This window comes from Sander vitreus, chromosome 1 (assembly GCF_031162955.1).
Source record: "Sander vitreus isolate 19-12246 chromosome 1, sanVit1, whole genome shotgun sequence".
NCBI lineage: Eukaryota > Metazoa > Chordata > Actinopteri > Perciformes > Percidae > Sander > Sander vitreus.
Window position 1 is genome coordinate 21,764,283 of NC_135855.1, and position 16,176 is coordinate 21,780,458.

Consider the following 16,176-nt stretch of genomic DNA (forward strand, 5'->3'; position numbering starts at 1 on the left):
TGTCTTTATTGTGTGAGTCTGGTATTTTTGCAACAATGTGAAAAAGGTTGCATGGCTTTTATATAAAGATTATTATAAAAGACAATACTTTGAGTAACTAGCTTGCCTACCACCTTGCCTAGTAGCTAATACTTTCACAGTGGCAGTGTGATCTCAACAAAAACTGTTTCAACATTACAGAGATGTCTGGGAAGTAACAGAAAACTAATACCGTTCATTTTGGCTTTGCCTGTTTAGGTGTGCCAGCAGGTCAAATCTGGGACTGAAAGACTTTAATGGATTGTAGCCATTGTTCTTAATAGTAGTCACAGTTGTGAATGACAAGTCAAAATGTCGACAAAGCAATGGTCTGCTGGTTTGATGTTGCTGCCTGACGATGAGTTAATCCCTAGTCTGGCATTGCCCGACCTTCCTTCACAGCACTGCGGAGGAGGGTCTGGCTAGTCCACACAGCATTCTGGGACATCCAGCCTAAAAAAGAGGGACATGCGGCGGCACCTGAACAATCCCGGAAGTAGAACGTTGTCGATATAGACTAGTTAGTCCCTGACCCTTGTGCTGTGGCAGTTCGCTGCTGCTAAATAGTTGGATCAAGTGCAAAGGATGGATTTCAATGGATGACGTGTAATGAAGTGTAACTTAATCACATCAATCACTAGAGGCAGCAATGAGAAAAGCATGACTTAATCTTAGCGGGATACTTGGAGTCAAAGTTGTGCTGCTGTGGCAGCTGAGAGCTATCTCACCACACCCTTCCTATCTTACAACACTCATTTGTATTTATAAATCTTCATACTCACATTTGATCTTTATATTGATACATGTATTTTACTGATATTACCACTGCTGACAATTTGCAAAAGACCTTCTCCATCTCCACTTGCTTTGCTTCTACTCTATTTGTGTGCACCCTAAAGGGTTTTTATATCTATGATGATTCTTGCTGGGGGATTATTTGTAATACTCCCTGGATGTTATTTACCATGTTTCTGTGCATTCTAAGCTGTTGTGCCGCATTACCTCAACAGGGAGCATCCCCAAGAGTAGAACCATTTAATACCACCTGGTGGAGCCAGATATTGCATGACAGTGTCGTGTACTGCACACTCATTAACTACTTCATATACAGTATTGACTTTGTTGCAAAGCCTCAATTCTCTGTTGCCGATGTGAGCACCCGTGGCTTCTGTGAAACGTGACACATTTTCTGATTCAAAAGTAATAACAACATTGTCATGTAAAAGTAATCTGGGGTGATGATAAATAATGCAAACATTCTGCGGGTCCACAACATACCTTCATTTTGAACTGTAAAGCCTTTCTTGATTAAAAATAAAAGCAAATGAGCAGTCACTAACTTCATAATAATCTTCAATTCTTTTAAAGGTTCTGCACACCCACACGGGTGTTTTAAATTAACCTGACTGACTGCAGTTGGGCTATGCCAGGAATTAACCAATACGAATGAAAAAGTGAAAGTAGAGAGGGAAATGTCAATCAAGCACATTTTGTTTGCACTGAAGAGTCTAATAAGGCAAGTAAGTGAAACAATCTGTGTGGGTGGACCATGGGTGTGCAGGGCCTGTAAATAAAAATAATAAGCATCAGAAGCTCTTACCACATTGATGGTGTGAAAGGAGACTATTATTTATATAAAAGTATAACTTTACAGCAGTATTGCATGTCTCTATTCACCTTGGGTTGTCTATTTTACACATATAAAGGATCAGTAACAAATTACAGTACAATTTGAGGAACATAAAGTTCACTGTATGTTTAAAAACTAATTTTAGGTAATTGGAAGTCTTTTTTACGTCTCTCTCCTGTTCCGCATCCTCAGACCACTCGCCCCGACTTCCTTAGGCATGTCTGCATGGATAGGACTGTCTTCCTCCACAGGCTCTGACACTAACAAATACTCTTCTTTATCCTCCTCTGCTTCCTCCTCCGGGTTGGGACAACCCTCACAGCTGAACTGCAGGCTCTCTGCCTCCATCACTGGATCATCTTCATCCTCTTCTTCCTCCTCTTCCCCCTCTGTGCCCTCATCTTCTTCCCCTACCTCCTCTTGATTCTCTTCTTCCTCCTCTTCGTAAGTACACTCTTTAGGGTAGTGGAACACATCTTCGTGGTCACTAAAACTAATTTGCTTCTTCCCTCCATTAAGACACTGTAGCTCTTTGCTCAGCTGCAAACCAAGTCTCTCTTGCTTTCTTTCTGCAGCAGGCTGGAATGAAGGAAGACTGAGCAACTGTATTTTCTCTGCTTCCTCTTCCTCCTCCTCCTCTATATCTTCCTCTACTTCCTCCACTTCTTCCTCATCCTCTTCCTCCTCCTCTTCGTCCTCCTCCTCTTCTTCCTCCTCCTCTTCCTCCTCCTCTTCGTCCTCCTCCTCTTCCTCTGCCTCTTCATCCTCCTCCTCTTCCTCTGCCTCTTCATCCTCCTCTTTCACTATGGATAGTTTCCTTGCCATAATCTCTTCCTCCTCTTGCTCCATCCTCTCTGCCAGGGCTTCGGCGGTAAGCTGGTGGGGGGGTTCCTCTAGTGTAAAGGTGTGAAATCCACGTCTTTTATAGGGCTCATCATACTCTGGGTAGGTCTCCTCTGGGTAGCCTGCATTGGTGTACAAAAAGATGCATCATATACAGTATGAGATTTTGCTTGCGTAAAACAGCTTCTTATAATTAAAATTGTGATTTGAATGCCCCAGAGACAAAATCTGCGACTATACAGTAAGTGCAACAAATGTAGATTTTGTAGAATGATGTGAGGAGATTAGGGATTCAGATTTAGGCATGTATGTACCTTCCCAGTCTGCACAGTAGGGGACCTCCTCAGCCTCCATCTCTGGGGAGACTGCCTCCAACCGGCCTTCTTGTATCAGCTGTGTGATCTGTCTAAGTTGCTTGAGTAATTTCTCCTCCTTCTTTGATATAGAAGTTTTACTCTTCCTCCTTCTGCCACTAGAGAGCAGGGCAGATAATGAAGCAGAGTCATGCAAGATGACAATGCTATGGTACATCACTCTATGCCAATGGTTCTTTCCATTTACAGTCGTATTACATCTATGTATATATTTATATATGTAAATGTATTTAGCATCAGCATGTCCAAAAGTGACATGAGTAGTTTCCAACAAACTAGCAACTAGAAAATTCACGTTCTTATACATTTTATTTGATTGAATTGACTGAATTTTTAAACAGCCTATGCTGTTTTATGACAGACTTTTAAATAAAGTAGTAGCAGAAGCTGTTAAGTAAAATATGCCAGTGGCCTTTCCACCATTGAATAATTTTCCCTTTTATTTTCATGCCAGGTCTGTACTGATTTATGCCAGCATAAGTAATTTTTCTGGTTCTTCTGTGCTATGGGCAGTGAAGAGTAGGATGTTAAGAAAAAAAAAACCTACTTACCTACTCCCAGAACCACGATTCTTTGCTGAGACAATCCTATCCATCATCGCTTCTGTTCGCAGAAGTCTCTCCTGAAGCCTAACAAGCTCATCGGGTGCTACAAGATTTACAAGAGATAACATTGTTTTAAAGTTGTTGTCCGTAAGATTTTCATGTAGTTAATTGTCTAGAAAGTACCTATCTATCAAAGAGTGAATTAAAACAATGGTGATTGAGCATATAACCCACTGATGAAAGTGCTTGTATTTGCTGCTTTGTCAAGTAATACAATCTGATTGTCTGTGGTGACTTTCCTGCCCTAAATTTAAATGGAGTGCACTTTTTACTGGCGCTTTTTCAGTAATCAGTCGGAACTCGGAAGGGGTTGGTTTTCTCCGTCTGCACAGATGGAGCTTGTCACTGCCGATTATGCTGCGTACCATTGTACTCGAAAATTGGGACGTTCGGCCCTTTCCTCCCCGGGTGAGGAGAATAAGGGGAAAGCGGTGAGTGCTTCCCGCTCGTCCTTGGCCTCCACTTCATCAGCTGAGGTTATATCACATTCTGCCTCAGTGGTTAGTAGGGTGTTTGTGTCACATTGGTTAGATTGGATGCTAACGCTAAGTGGCTAACATAAATGGACCAACAGATGCAGTTGCTCTGGACAGAGACCAGTGAAGCCAATTAGAAGCACTTTTCTGGTGATGGCTGAGCGTTACTGCACAGCCTCCAACTGAACTTGACGACGTAGATGTGATGTGAGCAACCTGTCTGAAAGTTGGAAGTCTTCTGGTAGCTGTGCCAAGAGAAATCTCAATCATTCCCAATCTTGCAGAGACGGAGTGCGTAGGTATATGTAAGGAGATAACATAGGCACAGGCTAATTATTGCTAACTAAAATGCTAGTTAACATTAGTAATTAAACTTAAACAGCTAATGTAAGTCGAAACGGCCTGCGAGCTTCCCCTGTACTGTACGGTTATTCCTCTACTATGACAGTAAATTGCGTGGTTATGACACAATCGTTAGCCTATTTTTACAAAAACGTCTGCTACAGAGCCATAACGTGAGGTACAAGGTAATGGAGCCTTTTATACATTGTCGTGTTTCTTTAGAAATAAACAACGGACAAATAAAGTCTTTAAACGCTTCAGATGTGAAGTTATTCGCTGTCAAAGTGACGTCAAAATGAATGGCAATCAATGGAATGCTAATGGCAAGTGATGGCTTGTTAGCATCAAAATGACGCCATAGGAGGTACGCGTTGTGGAGAGAGGCTTACCCCCTTGGTTAATACAGGCATCAGTGCTAATGCAGACGAGATGGCTTCACTGTGGATAACATCGCCTCCCCCGATAGCCGCGCTAGTAATCCCACTAGCTACGTTAGCACTGTTGACTGTGTTAGCATGATTAGCCACCTTAGCTAGCCGCAGCCTCCCCGGCTCTTTCATCTCCACGGCTGCGTGTGTCCCCACACGGCCCGTATCTTTATGGATGTATTAGACCTTAGCTCATGGCTCATTTTAGACTAAACGGTTATCAATGTGGACTAACTGCAAGTTCTACCCACTGCCAATCTACCCACGTCATTCAGTTGACACTGTTCGTTTTGGAAAGGAACTCTGGGAGATGAGGTCCCAGAGGCCCCCCTGCAATAACATCTTACCACCAAAGCTGCTGCTAGAAACAACCTAACTCAAATCTTACAGACAACTTTAACATAAAAATATAATGAATTTCCATGTATTTGCGCAAATTATACACACACATGCACACACACATGCACACAATTTAATTTACCACTGTACTTTTGGCTTTGGATATTCTTTCACTGAAAAAACTTATACCACTAATTAGTAATTATTTAAGAATCAAAACAAATGTTAACATATTGTCCATGAACAGTTCAAATTACATTAGTTGGAACCTTAGGGCTGTTAAATAAAACAAATCGTTTTTGGAAATACACTTACTAATCCTATTCTCCATGTTTGCCTTGGTTACTGTTGTGTAGTTTCCTGATTTAGTAGTCTTCCCCTTACATGTCAGCTGTGAACATAAAAATTATTTTGATTAGCGTAATGCATTTAATTGCCTAAATGGTATGCAAATGGACAGTCACTAATGTCACAGAAATCAACATGGTATTTATCATTATGCTGTATTTACTTGACATACATTATAGTGCAGTACAATATAGTGTAGTGTAAAGCTGCAAGATAACACTTTATATTCATATACTGTACAGTATTCTACAGCAGTGGTTCCCAACCTTTTTTCCTTGGCACCCCCCTTACTTATGTCTGAGGTAACTCTCGAGATAGAGCCTTACTTTCTTTTTTGATACAGAGGAGTTATCAGCACTTTTACGTTTCTCCGCCATGTTTCATTCATAAAATAGTGATGCCGTGGCGGCAGGAAAAACGAGGATGATAGCAGCTAGCAGCTGACCTGATGACAGCAAGGGCCACAGGTTAAGAGGTCCCGGAGGTTTGGCCTACTAAGTAGCCTGCCTACAATTTTAAGCAAGAACAAAAATATATAGTTTTTATACCGACTTTTGTATACATTATATATTCTAGAGTATTATCATAATTTGTTTAACATGTGCAAATATTTTTTTTTTACCTCAACCTCAAACCAGATAAAGACTTGCGCACCCCCTGTGATCTTTGCCGCCCCCCTGAGGGGTCCCCAGACTCCAGGTTGGGAACCACTGTTCTACAGTATATAGTGTTTTATATTCATATAACCTGCCTATCAAGCAGGTCAGTCATAGTATTTACCTTATAGATTATATAGAATATGTAAAGAAGTATCCCAAAGCCATATATGGGTATTGCTTGAGCCATTAGGTTGTACTTTTTGCCCCGTCCGATGCCTTTTACTTTGGCCATGGCTTCAGCACTGTGTGTCATGGAGTAGGAAGGGTCCACACCCCACCGTTCTGGGTCCTCTGGCAATGACAGCTGGTGCATCACAGGAGGGTAGAACCCCGGTCCAACTGGAGAAGACAAAAAAACAGTCAATCAATCAATCAATAATTAAAGCATTTCTTTCCTGCAAATACCAAACAATGAACTCTTCCTTACCAAGAGGTACATGTAGCTTCTTTTCTCATTTACATGCAAGAAGTAGGCTATATAGTTAAATCCTTGAGGAATGAAATTATTTTTGTTGCCAGCACTGCAAGTTTCCTAACATTAAATTGATTTCCCATTTGGTTCAAATACATGATTCACTGGTATCAGGTAAATACTATGGTTTTGATCAAACAATCAGGGCAGACACTGTTCCAGATTTTCTACTTAAAAAAACACAGACACAATATGTTACTGTATTCTACATTTCACAACATTTTAGCTAATTATTGCGAACAGTTGGATAAAGCAAATTCTCTGTCCTTTGTGCCGCCCTCAGCGCCTCATTGCACCAATCATATGCTGTTGCTTATGATTACAATCAATTACACCAATTACAATCAAGTAATTGATTGCAATTACAATCAAGTCCGCATTAGCAGAGCTACAGTTACTGCGGTGAAGTAGTAGCTAGTTAGCTTGAGTACGTCAAAGCCGGTTAGAAATTCTTTGGTAGCGTTGAATGCCGTGTGTAGCTAGGTAGCTAGCTTGTAAAAATGTTTAATGTGGTCGTTATAAGTTTGAAAATGCCTACCAACAAAAATAACCATCTTTATCACAATATACTGGCAAGATACACCTCAAACAATCGCTCATAACTCTAAAATTATAAATCAAAACGTGCCATCTGTTGGTAGCCTAACGCACTGTGAGGATGTTAGCATGCTGCCACAATGGTGAATGTGAATTGAACATTATAGACGCGTTGAATTGCTAACAAAAAACGAAGGAAAGTAATAATTTTCTTAACTTTGGACGAACGAGATATGGCTGAAGAGAAGAGAGACGTATCCCCGTTTGGGGTCACAAGGTAACATACGATCAATACTATGTTTTTCTCGGATGTCTCGTTGTATTTTGGGTTGCCAGCTCTGTCGGAAAAAGTGCTCACTTTAACAGTCACGCACAACAGGCAACCCCTAAAAACAATACAGTACAACACAGTCAGGGATAAATACCCTGTGACAGTGTCGTGAGGATGCGAAACATCAGAGAAGATGTTGTTTTAGCTGTGGGACATTTGTGTTATGTCGTTTGCTTGGTTTGTTTTGGTTATTGATTATTTCTGATCAGCATCAGTTTGTGGTCATTGTTAAGGTCAGGGATCTTCAACTGGGGGTCTGGGACCCCTAGGGTGTCCTCAGAGTCAATGCAGAGGGGCCTCCAAATTATTGATAATTTTTGAAAGTTTTTTCAAAAGTCTTAACATGAATCCAACATATTTGACCAAATATAACCCACTTCTTACTGGCCTATAGGTAACGTAGTCATAAGGCCATCCACAGCTACAGTAAATCCTAAGGATTTATTGTGTCACATGTATGTTTAACATTAAAACATTATTTATAGAATCATGCATACAGTTATTAGTAGCTATGTATGTTCTATACAAAAAATGTATGTATAAAGGCTTTAGGTTCCCCTACACGTTATCGTAGGCCCAGTTTATTATGCAAATTCAATTTATACAATATACGGATGTAGTAGACGGCCCCTGCTCCGTCTCTATTTTAGTTAGGGGTCCTTGGCTTGAAAAACGTTGAAGACCCTTGGTTTAGGTTATTAATGGTTAAGTAGAGCTACTTTATGTTTTTGGTAGTTGATCAGAATTGTAGTTTCAAGGATTGTTGGTAATTTATTATAATTTCTATTCTATTATTTAAATTTTCGAAAAACTGAGCCTAAAGCACTGCTTGATTAGTGTGGGGCAGCCGGTGGCAGTCAGTATGTTGCTTTTAACTGCCGGCCTTAACACAATTAAACATTTTTTTCAAATTTTAGTTATTTCTAGCCTGTGATAAAATATGAATAAACTCATAAAGTTAAACTGTAATGTTTTAAAAATACATAAATACAACCTTCTCATGAACAGGGACACTTTTTTTAAGAAGCAAAGTATCTATTTGCTTAATATTCTTAAGCTATTTACAGATATATAATCAGACACGCTATAATCTAACTTTCAACAGAGTATTTGAGTAGCCCTACATTTATATTAAGTGTCCACTTCCATCTTTAGGTCAGATTTATCAACAAACGCAGCAGTTTAATCTGTTTCAGTACTTCCATGGTGAACATAAGGTGTAAAAGCTTTTTTTTAATTGTACAACATATTCCATATACATATTCTTCAATATATGTGAAATACATGTTTTTCTATTTTTATCTCATCCATTGTGTATCTATGATGGGGCCTTGGGCCTGGCACACTCTGTATAGTCAAAGTAACAGCTGGCAATAACACAAAAAAAAAGACATCAGAGATGGAGCGGGATGGAGATGGTTGGATGGATGATGATCTGATAAGCTGCCTTACCCTCAGGCCGTCCCATCTCCTTTTTCCCTCTGGTTAAAAGCATTCTGGGCAGGAAAAGAGAAATACAGAGAACAGAGCATGATATAAGAGTAACCTTCTGGCAAGTTGTTATAGACATTTTGTCTCACAAAATGACAGTCATGCGTTTATTTCACTTGAACAGTTAAGCTAGTATCCACAGATGTCATCTCTCATCTGGTGACGTTCCTTCCCAGATTAGACCAGATTACACCAGCTGCGTTCAACTGCTGTTCGAAATATTGACTACAAATCCCAGAAGAGGGAATTAACTGGCCTAGTGCATTATTATTATTATTATTATTATTATTATTATTATTATTATTATTATTATTATTATTATGCCCTAAAAGTAAAACAACCTCTTGAAAAAAAATTCCCCTTTCCCTGGATTACTTCAGTCAAGACACATCATTCTGTAAATGCCAACCCCATTTCAGCCAAGGTTCTCCATCATTATTTATTTTGTCCCAACAAAAAATAAAAACCACAGCCTTCAATTTTGATTAAATCTCCACAAAATGAGTTTTATAACAATATGGACCTAGTCTTTTAGCTTTGTATTATTGTACCCACATTTGGTGCACACGATCACATACACAGACCTTGCTTAATCATGGGTCATTTCATATAAATTGTTTTAGGGCCATCACTGCAACAAGCCAAAGCTAGAAAAATGAGGAGGAAGACATACATGGGTCAAGGTAAGGCAGCTCACTGTGTTACTGTGTTATGGGTGTTTGTCAGGCTGATAGGCGCTTTGCTGATTGACATGTGTGGCAATGTAGGATTCCAGTGTGTGACTTCATGATAGCGCTTAGCTAGTTGTAATTCAGGTTTGATACAAGTGGTAAACTGATGGCTTTGGATGGAAAGTGTAATTAAGTAAGTAAACTTGATCACTTTATGATTTGTCAGAAAAAAAAAAACACAAGCACAAGTAGGACGTAAGTGTTTTTACAGGCATGTCCGTATCATTTGATATTGATCTGGTAAACTCTGGGTTAATGGTGTTATTCTTACTAGCTGACATTTGTCATTGAAATTGTCATAGTGTCATGTTGTGACGTGTCATTCTTTCTTTTATTTTTTAAATGCTAACGCTTGCTTGAAATGCCAAAGATGAGCCATCATGACACTGTATTGAACCAATGTGTTTTTTGCCCTTGGCTGCATGCATTCTCTAGTGTTTTGTGGCAGCCCCTTCTAACATTTAGAGGGTGGAGTACTTACAGTAAAGTGTATGATTTATTCCCAAGCAAAGGCCTTGAATATACAACTTGCATTTACAAATTTGGTATTTACGATGAGCAATTGAATGCAACACATGACCTATTAACCTATTCAGTCTGGTGTGTGTTTCATACCAAAGAGCAGCAGATGGCAGTGCAGGCTCAGGTACAGAGGTATGGCATGTATAGGACTGGAACTCGCCTACTCAGAGTCCAAACGGTACTGCAGTGTAATGTATGATGTTTAATAGATATGTCTAACTATTTTAGAATCCAGTGACTAAGGATGATTTTTTTTTCTCTCCCTAAAACCAAGTGCAGTTTTACCACATTTGTAGTTCACTAGCGATGGTACAGCTTGCGTGTTGCTACAATATTAGTACACACATTTAGTCAGCTCTAATAAAGGCATCACTTCATAATCACAATTGGAACACCTGTGTGGGCCTCAGTATAAGTAACATTGAATTAATTATGTTTTATCATAAATGAGTTTGTTACTTAAAATGAGTTTGTTTTGAACTTTATTGTCCACAATGTGGAAAGTGGAAAATTGTCTTGTCTAAATTGAAAACGAAACACAGACAGTTAATTGAGGACAAACATTAAGCACAGAAAAGTAATGAACCATGTGACATAGATGCAGTTATCAAAATTATTAGAAAATATGGAGGAAATGTAGTTAGTGAAAGATGCGTAGATAGGCTATACATTCAGTATTCTAATTACATTGTGATAATAGTCCTATTTTCCGCTGGGATAGTTGTAAGGGATTCTCCTGCTGCCATCAGTCTTTTATGTATGCAAATTTGGAAAAGAGATAAAAGCAAGGCTCACTTGATTAACTATGAGTTGGAAATGTTTTTTTCAATTCATTTGTGTCATTATTACTGTTATATTTTGCCATTTTAAAGGTGCAGCAGGAATTATATTAGGCCCTATATAACATTAGGAAAAAGTCAATGGCAGCGATAATAACTCCCATCTTTTACAGAATATGTATCAAGAGTTTAAAGCCTCTGAACACCCACACAGGTGTTTCAGATATTCTGGCTGATTAGACTCTGCTCAGGTTGAAGGTGGGCCGGAGCTTTGATCGGAACTTATTAGGTCACAAATTCTTTCTACCAATACGAATTATACAGCTGTCATTTGTCCCGCCCTAACAGGTGCAACAGCACTAACAGGGGACTCAGGAAGATGTCACTCAATCAGTCTAACCACACCCACACAGTCTTGGGAAGAGGTCCAATCAGCCACATTAACTGAAAACACCTGTATGGGTGTTCAGGGCCTTTAAAGGTTTTTTGAAACCATCGGTTACTCCATATAAGTTGAAAACGGGCAACAATTGGTATCTGCCATTGTGAATGTGAATTTCACCAAACAGAAACAATGCAATTTCACTTAAAGTAATTTATTACTTATTGATTTTGGTGCTAATTTTTTGATCAGGTATGTTGACCTCGGTACTGTATTAATTATGCAATCCTTATTAAAGGGCTTTCATACCGCCGCACGGTAACTTGCCGCCTCCAGTCATTTTAATGAAGGCAAGGCGGCAGAGGGGAAGCAGTTTTGATCCCGGCAGTAGGGGTATGAAGCGGTTGCTGCCCAAGTGAACCTGCACAAATTCTGGTCTGCCGCCCAGAGTTCACCGTGCTGAACTTCCGCCAGTAACCACCAGGCGGCAGGAACTGTTTTTAAAATCTTTAGGCCATCTTTTTTTTTGGAGGGGGGCATTTTCCCTTTATTGACAGTGGATAGACTGGAAAAGGGGAAAGACACGCAGCAAAGGGCAGCAGGTCAGATTCAAACCCACGTCACTACAGGACTCAGCCAACATGTGGCAAACACTCTTACTGGGTGAGCTAGAGGCCGCCCCTTTAGGACATCTTTTGCATAGAAATCCCATCAGTGTTCTTGATTATACAGATGATGTGCAGCTCCACTTATGCAATTCTCAAAACCCACAGGGATTTGACTGTCATCATAAATATTCAAAAGTGGATGGCTCAATGTTTTATATAGCTAGATGCAAATCAAACAGAAATATTTGTAATTTTTTTAAAATGAAAATGCAAATTCATGAATTACATCTTGAGTAACACACACAATGTTATCAAATACTGCAGACAATCTGGCTTCTTTCTTTTTACAGTAGCCACGACTAGACAAGTAGAAACAAGTTTAGAAAGTAAAGCAGTCTTGTTCAAGATTGAAGCAGTCATGCCTTTGCTAAAACATGGACTCTGTTATCCATGTATTTATCAAATTCTGCCTAGCGTACTGTAATGCTCTGTATTCTCAAATTGGCAAACAAAAAATCTATTGCCTCCTGCTTGTTCAGATGCATCAGCTTAACATTTTTCATAAAGGGAACACTCAAATTATTGTATGCCTTCACTAGCTACTTTTCAGAATTGATTTTAAGCTCTTAGTGCATTAAAGGCTCCATATTGCTAGCACACCTCTTGAGGAAGTGCTTTAGAAAGGTTATGTTTCCCCAAGTTAGACACATTTGTGGTGGCAATTGCTGCTTGCTCCAAAGGCTATGGATTCTTCACAGTGAGGATTCATCTGGTAATGAAATAGTTATTAAGAGGTGCTTTGGAGGCTGAGGCCTACTGTCTGTTGTTTGGTATCAAAGTGGAATCTACACCTTTGAACCTTTAGAGTAAGCTGGCCTGGATGCCCTGTCTGAATATGAGTCCACATTTGTGCAGTCATATCTAATGAATATGACCTCCAGATCTATTGTTTTATCTTTTTTTTGTGGTTGCATCATCAGGTCCTGTTTTGAGTACACAACTTTCCTAATAGCCCTTGGCCATGGTTTTCAACCAATATCAAAGAATATAAACAGACGGAGAGCTGTATCACTATAAAACAGTACTTACATTGATGTAACTCCAATTCTGTGTGTGCCGTAGTAGCCCTCTAACAGCATGCCCAATTCTTGCTCTTCAAGTTCAATGAGTCGAGTACAGCTCTTAAAGGACAAGCCACCAGCATCCTCTCCCCTGGATGACAACCAGGACAGGGAGCCTCCTGTTCCTCTGGTAATCTAACACAAGCTCTTTGGTTTGGCTTATATTAAACTTCAGGTGATTGTTGCACCATATGACGAAGCTATCGGTCCTCTGTAAAAAATAGTCTCTGGATGAAGACAGCATGTTTCTTACTGGAAACTATTCACTGGAATCATACATATAGTGATAACCTCCATTTAGCCAAAATAAATACACTTAATATGTTTATTAAACTCCTTCAAAGTCTTCACTACATACATTATATAAGTCTGGACAGACATGGATGTAAACTGCGACTTGACTGGTTGGCAAAGGCATACAACCGCAAGGCAGTACTCGAATTCTGGTTTTCCATTAGTGTTGAAACTATAGTTGGTGTTTTGTTTAAAGAAATATTTTCTTCAATGTCCTGACTGGCATCTTATTCCTGCAGCAATGTAGGGTTTCATTTCAGTCAAACAATTGTTGTAGACCTTTTCAATCTTGAACTATGAACTGGTGACCTTCATGTGACAGCTCTGTTTGCTGACCACAAGGCAGGCTGGCAGGCATGGGTATCAAATGACAAATCTGCGGAATTGTAAAATTATCATTAAAAGAGATATTGTCATGGGAGAATATTTACTTTGGGTTTTCCTAGCCTAATAATATTGGGATCATTAGTCCGTACTTTGTTTTCAAATACTTGGAATACTGCCTTGTGACTTTAAAAAAAACACTGTATCTGCAATACAGTTGGAAATTCTGTCATAGCTGGCATGGATGAACATTATTGGCCATGCCATACACCCTCTATAAGCTTTTAATCCTAGGAAACAAATATGCATTTGTTTACCCTTTCTGGATGAATGGATTATAGATTATCACTGCCAACCAGCATATGATGCCAACAGAGATTATGGCTGCTGTATGTTGAATAAAGCAGATACCACTGTTTGGAAAATTTTGGCACCATGAACTACTTCAAAGTAATATGGACGGGCTGCAGTATCTGACACATAGAGGGTATTAGAGATTTTAGTTGTAAGGATTTGTTTTTGTAATGGGCTTGTATTTTAAAAACAGTCGAGATTCAAATTGCCATTTTCACCCTTGCTTTCTATTCCATTATTTCAGTTAACTCAACTGTGAACTGGCTCAAAATGTATTCCCATATTTCCCCATAATTGCAGCATTGTTGAAATAAGACTTTCATCGTTCTCATGGAAACCCCTGAGTACACATCAAGCTGTGCAATTACTCAAAAAATAAACCCGCTAATGTCAGATTGGTGAAAATATCACAGTGCACTCCCATTCCCAAAATCCAGCTGGGAAGTATTACATTTACATTTGTGCATATTCACAGCCACAAGCTCTTTTAAGAAATGACATACAGACTGTTGGCCCATTTGGGTGGTTCCTTTGATGCTTTGTCTTCTTTTAGTGACGCCATACTGGAGGTATGTCCAATTCACTTTGCAGTGTACAATATTGTTAATAAACAGAACTTTTCTTTTATCTGTTTACTGTGCCTTTCTCTTATCTAGCCTTTAATTACTTAATTATTCTTCATTGGGCTCAATTAAAACACAATGGACTCTGCTGCTACAAAAGTCAACTATTTCTGCTCCTGCACAGCAGTATACAAAGCCTGGGAAAGATAGGCTGTTGCAGTTGGCCTTCTATTATGTACTTGGAATGAATGAGATTCTGTTTTTCTTTGGATGAAAGTCTGGGCTTTCTGATTATTATGCTAACAGCTAAATATAACATTGACTTTAATAAAATGTTCATGCTCCTGGAGTTGAGTGAGGAATAGATTCACATACATGGCAATCAACGCACCTTCCCCAAACAAAATTACTTTTTAGAAATAAATTGTTTTCTTTCTCTATTCTATAAGTGATTTGTTGCACAATGTCACCTTACTCAAAAGTAGTGGACCAGGTTTACATCAGGTTTTTTTCCACTCCTCCCCGTGCCTCTATCTAAATTAGTCAATTTATTTCCAAATTGCATGTCGAGTGTAGGAGCAAGGGCTTATGGCAGTATATTAAATCAATGCACACCTACAGTGTATATTTTGAGGTTTAATTTTTTCCTCTTTTGCTGATATTGATGGGGATGCACCTGGCTTTAAGTTTCATAAAGGACACACTGTCACAAATTAAAATCCTGTATATTCATACAGTAGAAGAAAGACAGCTATGAAAAGTGAATGAGGTGGATTTATGGAGCCGAGACATGCTTAACAATATAGACCAGACGTTGGCTGCCTTTTAGTTGTATGGGTGCCAGTCTGTACACTTTAATTTATCAGTATCAGAAGAACATACATGTACACTCTCATCAAAGGATGCATTTTAAGTTTGTGTTGCTTTTATGGACTATCATACAAAACATGCACACTTCTTTCTGCATAGACCTCGAATGTGAGCTCTTCCTAATGAATGCACATATACAGGATGTATGGAAAAACATGGTTTTCTGTTTGTGTACAGGTAGAGCTAAGATATTCAGTTTCAGTATGATGCAGCTTAACTTTTCTCTGTTGACTTTTCTATCTTAGTTGTCTAAGTTGAAGCATATACAATATACGCAACTGCTTTTTAATTACTATTTTGTCCTGACATTGCATTTTTTTTTACAAAACACTGTTTAACACATAAATGTAGGGCTGTAACTAACCATTGTTTTCATTATCGATTGATCTGCTGTTTTTTTCTCGATTAATTGGTCTAAAAATGTTGAAAGCGCAATTTCTTAAAGCCCAAAGTGCAATCTTCAAATGTATGTTTTGTCCAACTGTCAGTCCAAAATCCAGAGATATTCATTTAGCAAAAGACAACGAAAAGCAGCAAAGCTTCTCAAGTTAATGTTTTGAATTTTTGCTTGAAAAAATTATGTATATTATAGATTTGATTCAATTTTAGATTTTAAACATTTTCTTTTCAGCGGTGACACAATGCCACAATAAGAGCCACTAGATGGCAGAAGGTTACTTTAAAACAATAGTTAACGAAGTGCAACTGAATGCACCGTTTGTTTACCGAGATGCA

At 38.9% G+C, this 16,176-nt stretch overlaps 1 protein-coding gene across 3 annotated transcripts; it reads right to left on the reverse strand.

The window, feature by feature from the left end:
* On the reverse strand, positions 1-4,990 carry ric3a (RIC3 acetylcholine receptor chaperone a). Of its 3 annotated transcripts, none has more exons than XM_078247968.1 (4): positions 4,816-4,990; positions 3,417-3,513; positions 2,806-2,963; positions 1-2,613 (listed from the first exon to the last, which is right to left on the reverse strand). In XM_078247968.1, exons 2-4 carry the CDS (start codon positions 3,461-3,463, stop codon positions 1,811-1,813), a joined length of 1,008 nt encoding a protein of 335 aa, XP_078104094.1. In that variant the 5' UTR covers positions 3,464-3,513; positions 4,816-4,990; the 3' UTR covers positions 1-1,810. The 3 variants fall into 3 exon arrangements, with proteins under 3 accessions (XP_078104094.1, XP_078104084.1, XP_078104075.1); XM_078247958.1 differs by having other exon boundaries at positions 4,678-4,990; XM_078247949.1 differs by having other exon boundaries at positions 3,836-4,990.
* Between the last annotated feature and the right edge of the window lie 11,186 nt (positions 4,991-16,176).